The sequence below is a fragment of the Rhineura floridana genome, chromosome 4 (genome assembly GCF_030035675.1).
Source record: "Rhineura floridana isolate rRhiFlo1 chromosome 4, rRhiFlo1.hap2, whole genome shotgun sequence".
Lineage (NCBI taxonomy): Eukaryota > Metazoa > Chordata > Lepidosauria > Squamata > Rhineuridae > Rhineura > Rhineura floridana.
Window position 1 is genome coordinate 132487620 of NC_084483.1, and position 13330 is coordinate 132500949.

The 13330-nt window shown below is 43.1% G+C and overlaps 1 protein-coding gene across 3 annotated transcripts in view; it reads right to left on the reverse strand.

The window, feature by feature from the left end:
- CAPN9 (calpain 9) overlaps positions 1-13330 on the reverse strand; it is a 46087-nt gene that overhangs the window by 26429 nt on the left and 6328 nt on the right. For 2 of the 3 annotated variants that reach the window (XM_061626382.1, XM_061626381.1), the window contains exons 2-7: positions 11483-11552; positions 8467-8585; positions 6445-6578; positions 3708-3876; positions 2175-2258; positions 1596-1681 (exon numbers count right to left, since the gene is read on the reverse strand). In XM_061626382.1, coding sequence (XP_061482366.1) covers positions 1596-1681; positions 2175-2258; positions 3708-3876; positions 6445-6578; positions 8467-8585; positions 11483-11552 — 662 coding nt within the window. The remainder of the gene's footprint in view (positions 1-1595; positions 1682-2174; positions 2259-3707; positions 3877-6444; positions 6579-8466; positions 8586-11482; positions 11553-13330) is intronic. The other variant, XM_061626383.1, reaches the window with a different exon arrangement.

Genomic DNA, 13330 nt, shown 5'->3' on the forward strand with positions numbered 1-13330 from the left:
GGAGATCTTCATGAATTTATTTTTCAAAAGTTGTCTAATTGCAAAATGTGCGTATGTGACAGTGTGTGTGCACATAAGTGTAATAAAGCAGGGCTGCATATTTATGCACAGCCATTCTTTATGGTGTATGTTCCCAGTAAGAGTCTAATCTTAACAATGGAAAATCCCACTGATTTCAGTAAGATTTACTTGTACTTCAGTGTGCTCAGAAATGAAATGTTACCTCCATGACTTATAAAGACATGTTTGAGAGATATTTTAAAAAGAAACCACCATTACTATCAGAGTGAGCAAAACAAGCTTCATATCTTATATTTCCCATATTCATTCCAAAAGTATAAATGATTCCCATCATTCTTTACATTTCTTTTTAATGGTTTCTGTTGATTTCAGATACTGAAGATGCAGTTCTAACCCTTGGTCTGTGCTGCTGGAGAGGGTTAGTATTTAGCAGATGTCTTCATCTGCTGGTCTGCATGGGCCAGGCCCGGTGGCAGTGGTCGGCCAGGTTGGGCACTGGCTGAGAGCCTAGGAGATCAGAAGAGTGCCTCACAGGCCCGATCCCTATGTCCTTAGGCAAGGCAAATCGGGACAATGGTTCCAAGTCCCATACTTTTTTTTTTATGAGGGGAGCTCTGTACCTGACCTGGTGCTGACAGCAGCCACAGTCAGCTCAGCAGTCCTGCCAATGCCTGGAAGTGGGATGTAAGACTGGGTCAGGATTTCTGACAACTGACCACACAGCAACCACCTCCCATACTGTGTATTTTGGGAGCAGCTGCCAGCCAGGTCCCCTCACCAACAAACAGTTGCCCGGTGTGCCCAGAAATCCTTGTGTGGTGGCACATGGGAGGTGAGATGAGGTGCGAAGGCATCAGCTGGCTGGTGTACACAGAGTATTGTGCATGCAGGACCTAATCTAGAAGTAAGCCCATTTGAAAAGGTCTTCTTTGGTATGCTTGTGCTCCAGCTAGGATCAAAGAGGGAGAGGCTCAATAGCAGGCTGTGGTGTGGAGCACAGGACTGGTCTGGAAACCCCTCTGCAGAGTGCTTGAAATGTGCTTTCACACTCATACAGTACAATCCTAATTACTCAGAACTGGTGGTGGTTCTGCTGCAGATGCCCTGCAGATGCTCACTGGAGCAATGCTATCACTGTTGAAGAGCCCAAAATGGAGCATTGCAGGGACAAAAATTGCTTAGGCAGATCGGGGGGGGAATCCTAAACCAGTCCAACTCCTGGAGAGGGTGTGATCCTAGTCTTCTGCTCTGGCAGACAGGGCTCTTGGTGTGGCAGTGAATCTACCACTCTGCACCTCCCAGCCCCTTCTTAGGATTGTGCTGCCTCTCAGTTTTAACATTGCAGCAGTTTCCCAAACTTGGTCATTCACTCATGGATCATATCACCAATATTTAGCATCTACTAAATATTGGATGACATCCAATTGTAGTCATGCTCAAAGGACACCCGTGGAAGTCAAACATTTTTAGTGGGTCTGCTCTATGTCTCGGTTGTGTGTTTTCAATAACATGTGACTTTTTTTTCTGAAGAGCTTGTGTATAATAAACATTCTTGGAACACTAAATACACTAACTTGTCACTCCAAGCACCATTCCACTCCACTTGACCCCATGGGTTCCTAACTCGAATGAGCTTCACATTCCGGCCTTGGTAGTTAACCTGGTGAGAAGAGAAGCAAGACAGAGAAAGAAGAATACAGAATAGCTTTCCAATGCAAAAAAGACTTGCACTTATCAGAAAGGTCTTTTTAGCCTATACTGAGAATCTTGTCATCTGTGTTCATCCTGGCATCTTAACTAAGGAGCAATTATTCTTTATAATGCCAAGTAACGCAATTACTGTGGATTAAATTCTCATCACAAGACAGATAATCAAGCCTCTGGTAGTTTATAGCTGAACATCATGTTGAGTCTCTTCCTGGAGAGCTTCCCAAAGTACATACATTGTACACACTGTGTGCTGCCTACTAATACAGTACCCCAGCAACTCTAAAGCATGCTGCTTTCCCAAATTATATCACATGTATCACTGAGAATAGCATAAACAGGCTTGGTTTCCTTCCTTTCCCTCCACTGAATTAAAAAGAGGTTCTGCCTTGTTTTCCATCAATCCTCTTCCCAGCAAGAAAAATCACAACAAAAAAGCTACTTACCTCATCAATACCAGTTACTGAGTAGGCATGACCCTTTATAAGACCGTAGGGGGTCCGAGCTTCTGACTCAGCTGCACTGCTAATCTAAAGCATGGAAACATATTTTTAAAGTTCTAGTCTTATTGAAGTAACATGATGTATACATAGAGGAAGGGAGAATGCTTCTGAATACCAGTTGCTGGAAACTGAAGGAGGGGAAAAGTGCTCTTGTGCTAAGATCCTACTTGCTTTCCATGGGCATCTAGTAGGTCACTGTGAGACAGGATGTTGAACTAGATGGGCCACAGGCCTGATCCAGCAGGGTCTTCTTATGTTCTTATGTAAAAGTGAGTGACCACATAATTTATTTATAATAATAATAATAATAATTTAATTTGTGGGTCGCCTATCTGGCCAATGGCCACTCTAGGCGACGTACAATTTAACAACAATACATTACATCATAATAAAATACATCATAAAATACAATATAACAATAAAACAATAAAACAGTTCCAGTACAGAGTAGTAGGCTATTGGTCGTAAAAATTTAACCCTCCCCGTAAGTCCCAAAGGCCTGTCTGAAGAGCCAGATCTTCAAAGCTTGGCGGAATACATTCAGGGAAGGGGCATGTCGAAGGTCATATGGGAGGGAGTTCCATAGAGTGGGGGCCGCCACTGAAAATGCCCTCTCTCTTGTCCCCGCCAACCTAGCTGTTTTAGTTTATTTATTTATTATATTTATACCCTACCTTTCCTTTCATAATAGAAACTCAAGGAGGCTTACCTATGGTTCCCAGGCGGTCTTCCATCCAGGCAGTGACCAGACCTGACCCTGCTTAACTTCAGCAGGATGTTAGCCTTATGTGCCTTCAGACCATAGCCTGGGACATTAGAAAAAAGGGGTTGTATCCAACTAAATCACTGTGTGAGTGGAATGACTTTTGCAAGTGCAATGAAACTTCGCCTCTGTGTCTTCGCACTGCCCCCAAATCTTGCCTCTAAATCTGCTACATAGGGGGAACCCCCAGAGTAGATTGGGAGGTGCAGGGGGAGGAGAAGTTCTGTTGTGGTCATGGAGGCCTCTAATTGTTTTCAAAAGATTTTGGGGCTTGCTGGATCCCCAGCAGAGGGCTGCAATATGGTATAGTGACTAACATGCTGAGATGGGCTGTGGGAAATACAGATCCTTGTTCGGCTATGTACCAATCTTGCACAGGTTGCCAGCTCTCAACATCAGGGCTGCAATTGTATGCATACTTACTTGAGAGTAAATATCTTTGAAATCGATAGGACTTCCTTTCTGAGCAGACATGGGTAGGTTCAGGCTGCACATTTTTGATTACTGCTACTCCTCAAATGTAGATGTTATTAAGTGCAATGTATTAATGAACTAATTAATTAATGCATTATGACAGCATGCCAGCAGATGCTTTGATACCCTGTCCCTCCCTACTCCATATCATGGAACTCAGCAACGTGGCAAAATTGTTCAGAGCAGCAAACAAATCCACATGGAAAAAAATTCAAACTCCGCTTTATTCTGTCACTTACATCAATAGAACAGCCCACCATTGAGCCTCGTTTCAGAGCTTTTTTCAAGATTTCATAGAAGTTTTCTGGCGCCTTTTTAATTTCATACATTTCTCCAACTCCTCCTGTGAAATCTTCCATTGCTTCAATTGTGCTTCCACCTTTTAAAGCTTCATAACTTCCATTCAACCTGACATTGACAATTTTAAAAAATCATATACACAAATACAAAACAAGATAAATTTGACCAAGAACTCATCCAAGCTTCTTGGTCAATAGTAGCATTCATTTTATATACCACTTTGAAAATTGCTGCATTGTTGATTGGCATAACTTACTAGAAAAGCCTCCTAGACAAGCCTTACATAAATCAAAGATTGCTTCCAAATAGGGATGGGAAAATTTGATTCAGTTCATATTTAAAGCCAAATTTATCACATTTGCACTTTCTGAAACAATTTGAAAACTGAAACACAGTCATCCTTCAAAATGTGCACTTCTCTGAATTTTGCGATGCAGTTCCCCAACCAATGTTTTCCAAAATGCACATATTAGGGGCAAGTGTGCATAAAAATATTAGTGAAAATAATATAAAAATGTATTATATTAGGAGAAATTGCTTGCAAAAATGTGTCAAAACTGAGAATAAAAATGAGTTTATTAGGATAAAATGAGTTTAAGATAAATTTGAACTAAAGAATGTTCATGAACATGTTTTCAAAAAATATATTGCTGCAAAAATGTAGAGAACCGAATTTAAGATTGGAAAAATGAGAAACTGAGAGAACTGAAATTGGCAGATCCTTCCATACCTGCTTCCAAAGCATCTAGGTTCTTGCACATGCTCCATGTATTTTGAAAGGTTTCTATGGCAGAGATTTCTAGCATATTGTACCTTGCTGAAAACTACTCAAGAGCTAGATCAGCACAGTGTGCTGGCTGTGGCTGATGGGAGTTGTTTTCCAAAACATCTGGAGGGTGCTAGGATGGCAAAGGCTGAACGAGGTAAAGAAACTACAGCTGGAGTAAAAATCAAAAGACACACTACTGCAGCTACTAATAGTATGGCTGTGTACATTCCATACATTTAAAGCACATGACTTCCCCCAAAGAATCCTGGGAACTGTAGTTTGTTAACAGTGCTAGGTATAGCTCTGTGAGGGTAAACTACAGTTCCCAGGGTTCTTTGGGGAAGTCATGTGCTTTAAATGAGCTACTGGGCCAAGTTCAAGGTTCTGGTTTTGATGTACAAAGCCCTATGCAGCTTGGGACCAGGATACCTGAAAGATTATCTTACCCCTTATATACCCAGTCAATCACTGCACTCTGCAGGTGAGGGCCTTCTGCAGATGCCATCTTATCAGGAGGTCAGTTCCGCACAACATAGAAAGTGGACCTTTAGTGTTGTGGCACCTACTCTTTGGAATTCCCTCCCCTTAAATATTAGGCAGGTGTCATCTCTGTTATCTTTTTGGCACCTACTAAAGACCTTCCTCTTTCAACAAGTCTTTTAAGTAGAGACCTCATCCCAGTCTACGTCTGTTTTGGAATTGCTTTTAATATGTTTTTAAAGATTTTTTTTTAAAGATGTTTTTAAAAATGTTTTGTTTTAATATGTTTTTAAAGATGTTTTGTTTTGATGTGTTTTTTAAACATTTTGTTTTTAAAATGTTGTTCGTGTTTTTGGTGTTTTTGTTTGTGGCCCAGGGCTCCTTCTAGGAGGAAGGGCGGGATATAAAGTAAATAAATACATAAATAAATAATAAAATGTATGCAGCCACAACTTTGGAACCCTTCTGTCATTTTGCAACTTTTATAAAGATTTGTTTAGCTTCCCTTGAAAGTCCTCATATGGTTTGGATAAGCAAGAGCCTCCAAATTCACTTTGAAATGTGAATCCAAACCATACTGTTATAACCTCACTTCATTTTAAGGTATTAGACCCTTACCAGCTGAAAAATCATCAAAATGCATCTCTCTCCCCTCCACATCCTGTATCTCAATTCTTCAAGAATGTTTTCCTGAGCTACTGTTGCCTCACTTTTCTTGCTCTTCCTAAATAGCATCTTGATGATGCTTCACTGTCTCTTTTCACTAACCCTTGGCCTTTCTGCCCTCCCATGTCAGTCTCTTCCATGAGCCCTTGGACCAGGATTGTATCCCTTCTATGTATTAATCAGTGCCAGTGCACAATCAGTGATCATTAATTAATTAATTAATTCTATATCTCACCGTTCTTCTCAAAGATTCCCAGGGCTGCAAATACATCAACAAAACAATTCAACAAGAAAAAGAAAAGTATTCTAAATAAAACACAACTACAGTTAAAAACATTCTAAAACACAGTTATAATTAAAAACATTCTTTCATCAGTAATCTTTGGGTTGCCAGAAACAGCAGTAATAGTAGTAGCAGCAGTAAGAGTAGTTACTTATTTTAAGATTTACCCGGTATCTTTCTGAAGAAACACTCTGACCGAGGCAGCATACAACAAAAAACAATATAATGCAATGAAACATCAATAAAAGAGAATGAAAAGCAGAGCAGTGATAAAAGATGGTAGAGTAGTGGCAGTGATGGTAATGGTAGTAGATGTTATAACACAGAGAGCTAAAATACCATGCCTTGATATCTGCTTGCAGAATCAGATTTCACAGACCACACAGGTCACTGTGAGAGTAGATAGCAACAAAGTACAAGTGGTGACAACACAGGAAACCAAGAATAATATCTGGATCACATGATCTACATGGCTTACTTGGCATAGGCTTTTTCCAATAATGCGCTCCAGAATTCATTGTGATCAGCAGAGTGCAGAAAAACCAAACGGTCTTTGAAAGTGGGCAATCGGTCATCAATAACAATATCCAGCCACTCATTGTGTTGCCAAAACTGTTTGGTAAAGGTAAGCAGAATAATTTGATAGTTTGTAATATGCATCAAGGCTACTAAACTTCTCTAATCAACACGGTAAAATGGAAATGGACTGCCTTCAAGTCGATTCCGACTTATGGTGACCCTATGAATAGGGTTTTCATGGTAAGCAGGGGCGTCACTACCAGGGTGCGGGGGGTGCAGATCGCACCCGGGTGACACCCAGAGCTGCACTCCCCCTGCCCTCCTGCTAGTGACGCCGCTGCCCCCCGGCACCCGGTCCGGTGCATGCCAAAAGCAGGCGTCTGCTCACTGGCGGTGAAGCCTGGATGGCCTTCCACCGTCAGTGTGGAGCATGGTGAGTGTGTGCACTTGCGCGCGTGCAAGACCAACCACCCCTGTCCATGCCCCTGGGAGGGCGCGCGCCAGAGGTCCGTACCCCCCTGCACTCCCGCTAGTGACACCGCTGATGGTAAGCATATTCAGAGGTGGTTTTATCATTGCCTTCCTCTGAGGCTGAGAGGCAGCGACTGGCCCAAGGTCACCCAGTCAGCTTCATGGCTGTGTGAGGATTTGAACCCTGGTCTCCCAGGTCGTAGTCCAGCACTCCAACCACTATGCCACACTGGCTCTCATAATCAACACAGTAGTTTGTACTTATTCAGTAACTACAAAAAAAATTCCTGGAGACAATAGAGCAAATGACACATCTTGACTATGGGAGCAATCAAAATTCCTTCCCCGCTCCTAGCCCAGCCTGGAGCTGGTGCAGCAATCAGCCCAGATTAGGCCTGATACCATTGCATGAATGTAGGGGGCTGTCTTGGAATCCAATGGATCCTGGGTTGGTTCAATCCTGCCCCCAGAACGCCTTGTTTTGGAGGAGTCCTCTAGCTGCTGGCAGTGGGAATCCTGCCAGTGGCACTTCCATCTGCTTGTGCATACAGCGGGTGGAAGGAGGAGCTCAGAACCAGCAGAATGATGCATCACTGCACAGGTGGCAGCAACAGCAGAGGAAGTACTGGGTGACAGTGCTGTTACTGCCAACTCAGTGCTTCCCTCATCTTTGCCGTCACCCTGCTCTGCCTCATCCTGGTCCTGATGAACAGCAGCACAGCTGCAGACAGGAAGATGGCACAGCAGTGGCTCCACTTGTAGCCACTCAGTTCTGCAACACTGAACTAGATGGACCAGTGGCCTGATTCAGACAGTGCACACCAGCTGGGTACCATGGTGCTTGCTTGCTTTATGCCAAAGAGGGAAGCAAGTCGCTTCTTAGGCATTCAGGCAGAGCTTGGAAAAGTTACTTTTTTGAACTACAACTCCCATCAGCCCAGTCCAGTAGCCATGCTGGCTGGGGCTGATGGGAGTTGTAGTTCAAAAAAGTAACTTTTCCAAGCTCTGCATTCAGGGCTCAAACTGTTGAGGAATGGAGATGCTTGAACTAGCACCCTTACTCGATAAGGGACTGGACAGATCTCAGACAGCGGGTTGCTTCCAGTCTGGCTGAATCTCACCAAGTAAGAGTCAAGATTCCTGTGCCAGCTTTCAGTCTTTGGACTTCTTAGTGGTCTGGATAATGGAAACTGCTTTTTGAGTCAATCATGATCACTTAATGAGCTAGCGCATAACTTAGGAAAAGATGTTCAGCTGTCTGTAAAGGCATGGAATATCCTTTTTCATTGCAGGCTTACTACTCCTGGCGCAAATGCCTAGTACTGAAATGGTGGTCTGTCTGTGGAAGCAACATATATTGTCGGATAGTAAAACTACAGTTGTTTAAAGGTGATAACGATTCCTAGAAATCCTTATTCATTAGGTACCCTTTGGTGTCGTAACAGATAACTGCTATCCCCAAATCACCAGGGTATAATATTTAGACTATATATTGCAAGAGTTGTCTTACCTGAAAATGAAATATTCCAGCATAGCCTGGTCCAAAATCCTGATCTGGTGGCATTACTCTGGTTAACGTGTTTTCATTAAGAGTAAGAGAAGCTATAGCTGCTAATAGCCAACAGTCACCTGGAAATCAAACAGAATAAAGCACTGATTCCTCTTGTCATCTGGTCCAAAACAATAGGAACTATTTCAAATTCATACCAATAATATGGTGATCAAAGCTTCCCATTAAACCACTCCTATAAAACCTTTCATGCTTTAACTTCCTGGCTATTCAATTTTGCCAAGCTCTTTCTTGTGGTTGCACATCAACATGGCATTATTTTGAACAGAATTCAAGATTGCCCAGATATTTCATATGGTATTGGTTGAATACCATACAAGAACTGGTTGTATGGTATAGGGAATGAAATATGTAAAGTGAGTTCCTCTGTTTGCGTACATGGTTTTCCTTTCCATTTTATCCTCACAACAACCCTGCGAGGTAGGTTAGGCTGAGAAACAGTGATTGGCCCAAGGTGGCCCAGTGAGTTTCATGATCAAATGGGGATGTAAACCCTGGTCTCCCAGGTCATAGCCCAACACACTAACCACTTCGCCACACTGGCTCTATATTATAGTACTCCTTCTTTTTCTTGGCGATCATTCGTGACCGAGAAAGATTGTCTTCCAAAATATAGTCTTTAACAATGGATCCGTCTGAATCTGTATCCACCGCCAATGTACCAGACCATGACTAGGGGCTTCTGGATTTCACAGTCCTGCCACCGTCGCCATTCGCCAGTCGCCATGGGACTTTTGTTATGGCAGACGCCTGTGCGTGAATTTGTTTTATGTGGGGAGATCAGTGCACCACGATCAACATACAATCTTGACGGAAAAAGGCTTTGATCCAATGGCATGGGTACCATGACGATTGGAAGTCCTTTATCTGCTGCAGCCTTCACAGCCGTTGTAACATACACATTGTTATCCTCCACCTGTTCTGCCATTGAGAACTTTCTTGGATCGTTCTTTGTCTGGTTCCTCTCCCTTGACTTTACCGCCATGGGTGACCCTGCTGGGAGTACATGACTCCTGACGGCATCGCTCACAGGGTTCATTGGAACACGCAAGCCCACTCACCACTACAAGGTGACGATCCAGCATGGTTGCAAATAGTACTATACATACATATGCACAATGGATTTCACTGTGTTGGGCAAAAGAGGTCAGGCCTAAAATCTGCTCTCTGTATTTGCAGGTAATTGCTGGATGTGGCTGTGCACAAGAAAGCAAGGAACCCACGCAGATGGGAAAGTAGATCCAATGAACTTTAGATATATGACCATGTGCATGCCAACATGTCACATGTGGGCCACTTGCAGGTTTCCCATAGGCATGTGGTTGAATACTGTAAGAACAGGATGCTGAACTTGATGGGCCATAGTTAAAATAAACTGTGATTTAATGTGAACAAGTAGCATGCAGGTGCACACTGCTGAAATTGTGAGTCATAGAATCACAGAATAGTAGAGTTAGAAGGGGCCTATAAGGCCATCGAGTCCAACCCCCTGCTCAATGCAGGAATCCAAATCAAAGCATTCCCGACAGATGGCTGCCAGCTCCCTCTTGAATACCGCCAGTGTCGGAGACCCCAGTACCTCTCTAGGTAATTGGTTCCATTGTCGTATGGCTCTAACAGTCAGGAAGTTTTTCCTGATGTCCAGTTGAAATCTGGCTTTCTGCAACTTGAGCCCATTATTCCGTGTCCTGCACTCTGGGACGATCAAGAAGAGATCCTGGACCTCGTCTATGTGACAACCTTTCATGTTCTTGAACAGTGCTATCATATCTCCCCTCAGTCTTCTCTTCTCCAGGCTAAACATGCCCAGTTCTTTTAGTGTCTCCTCATAGGGCTTTGTTTCCAGTCCCCTGATCATCTTTGTTGCCCTCCTCTGAACCCGTTCCAGTTTGTCAGCATCCTTCTTGAAGTGCAGAGACCAGAACTGGATGCAGTATTCAAGATGAGGCCTAACCAGTGCTGAATAGAGGGGAACTAATACTTCACGCGATTTGGAAACTATACTTCTGTTAATGCAGCCTAATATAGCATTTGCCTTTTTTGCAGCCACATCACAATGTGGGCTCATATTCAGCTTGTGATCAACGACAATTTCAAGATCCTTCTCACATGTCGTACTGCTGAGCCAAGTATCCCCCATCTTATAATTGTGCATTTGCTTTCTTTTTCCTAAGTGTAGAACTTTGCATTTATCCCTGTTGAATTTCATTCTGTTGTTTGCTCCTCCTCCTCTGCTCCTGCCACACTGCTAGAAAACAAGCCATGGGTTTTTTTAGTGTTGTCCAAACCTGGGATTAAGGCTGTTTCTTTCAAAACAAACCATGAGTGGTAGGTAGCCACGCCAAGCCAGATGATGGCTTGTTTTGCAGCAGCAGCTGGAGCGGTGGTGAAAATGAAGCACCCATGATTTCAGCAGTTTGCACCATCACACTTCTAGTTCACATTTAATGTGACATGCAAACCAGGGCATTGTGCCATGTGTGAGGCATCTCCGCTCAGGATAGCATAACCTTCCCATCTCCCTCTCTCCCTCTTGGGGGGGGGGATGGACTGCCTTCAAGTCGATTCCGACTTATGGCGACCCTATGAATAGGGTTTTCATGGTAAGCGGTATTCAGAGATGGTTCACCATTGCCTCCCTCTGAGGCTGAGAGGCAGTGACTGGCCCAAGGTCACCCAGGGAGCTTCATGGCTGTGTGGGGATTCGAACCCTGGTCTCCCAAGTTGTAGTCCAACACCTTAACTACTGCACATGCAAATGATTTCTGTATCAACAATGCAAGAGATTTTATCATATATGGAACTAATCACTTCCAGAGTCTTGTTTCAGGCAAACATTGGAGCTAGACTCAAACATTATATATGAACACAAAAACCAACAATATTTTCTTCATAGTTTATGTCTCTCCTTGCCATCCATAGGGCAACAATAATTTCAGTGGAAAAAAACACTCACCAAGATCCCCTTGACAAATGTCAGTTCTTGTGGCGCCTCCAAGAATAAACTGTGGGTCTTTAACGATTTCCTTAAAAAATAGAGGAACAAAGAAGTGCTTTGAATAGAATATATTATACTGTGCAGTGTTGAACTTGTGTGTCTGTCCTGTCCAATGACAAACCTGGGGCCCTGGGCAACTAGCAGACATTAAGCTCTGCCAAGTCCTGTCCTTTATTAAATTGTGCACTGGAAGATTTATGAACCCATTCTTGCTATGAAATTACGGCATCATTGCCAAGATATGAAGATCTGTTGTTGCTGTTGTCTGTCCCAGAAGAAAATGGAATGGAATGGAAAATAACTGTTGCTTTCCTGAACCATGCAATGTTACAGTGGGAACACCATATAGGAATATCAAGAATTTCATTCATCATTTGAGTATTTATTTCATTTTATCTAAATAGCCTTACCCTCCTTTCCAGACAGGTCCCCAATGCAGATTTCAGTCATTAAAACCAGGCAACAATATCCAAAATACAACACAAAACAAACTAGAGGCTTGAAAACATTTCACAGCAAGGAACAGAAACTCAGCCCAACCAAAACAAAAACTCTTTTACAACTGGTAAAAGCTTGGTGCCACAGCTAAAAAGACCCTGTCCCAGGACCCAGACAGACAAGCCTCTGAAGGCAATGGAACATGGAGCAAGGCTTCCAATAATGAATGCAGCCAATTAGTTAAATTTCAATACATTTTCATAGTACGAAAGCCTCAGTGTAGGTGGCTTTTTTTTGAGAATATTGAAGGAAGTGTGAGATCAAGAAATAAACACTATCACTCATTGGGTAGGAGTCAATCCTACCCAAAAGTCTCCAAGTAAGAGTGTGACTTTTCCCCTACTCCAGCTTTGCTCAACTTTGTCCCCTATCGTCCCCGACCATTTGCCAGGAGATTGTATCTCAGAGCATGCTTATCAAATTTGCAGATGATACAAAACTGGGGGGCATTGCTAATACCGTGGAAGATAAGAACAAAATTCAAAGGGACCTTGATAGGCTGGAGCATTGGGCTGAAAACAACAGAATGAAATTCAACAGGGATAAATGCAAAGTTCTACACTTAGGAAAAAGTAACCAAATGCACAGTTATAAGATGGGGGATACTTGGCTCAGCAATACGACATGTGAGAAGGATCTTGAAATTGTCGTTGATCACAAGCTGAATATGAGTCAACAGTGTGATGTGGCTGCAAAAAAGGCAAATGCTATATTAGGCTGCATTAACAGAAGTATAGTTTCCAAATCGCGTGAAGTATTAGTTCCCCTCTATTCAGCACTGGTTAGGCCTCATCTTGAATACTGCATCCAGTTCTGGTCTCTGCACTTCAAGAAGGATGCAGACAAACTGGAACAGGTTCAGAGGAGGGCAACAAGGATGATCAGGGGACTGGAAACAAAGCCCTATGAGAAGAAACTGAAAGAACTGGGCATGTTTAGCCTGGAGAAGTGAAGACTGAGGGGAGATATGATAGCACTCTTCAAGTACATGAAAGGTTGACACATAGAGGAGGGCCGGGATCTCTTCTTGATCGTCCCAGAGTGCAGGACACGGAATAATGGGCTCAAGTTGCAGAAAGCCAGATTTCGACTGGACATCAGGAAAAACCTCCTAACTGTTAGAGCCATACAACAATGGAACCAATTACCTAGAGAGGTAGTGGGGTCTCCGACACTGGAGGCATTCAAGAGGCAGCTGGACAGCCATCTGTCGGGAATGCTTTGATTTGGATTCCTGCATTGCACAGGGGGTTGGACTTGATGGCCTTATAGGCCCCTTCCAACTCTACTATTCTATGATTCTATGCT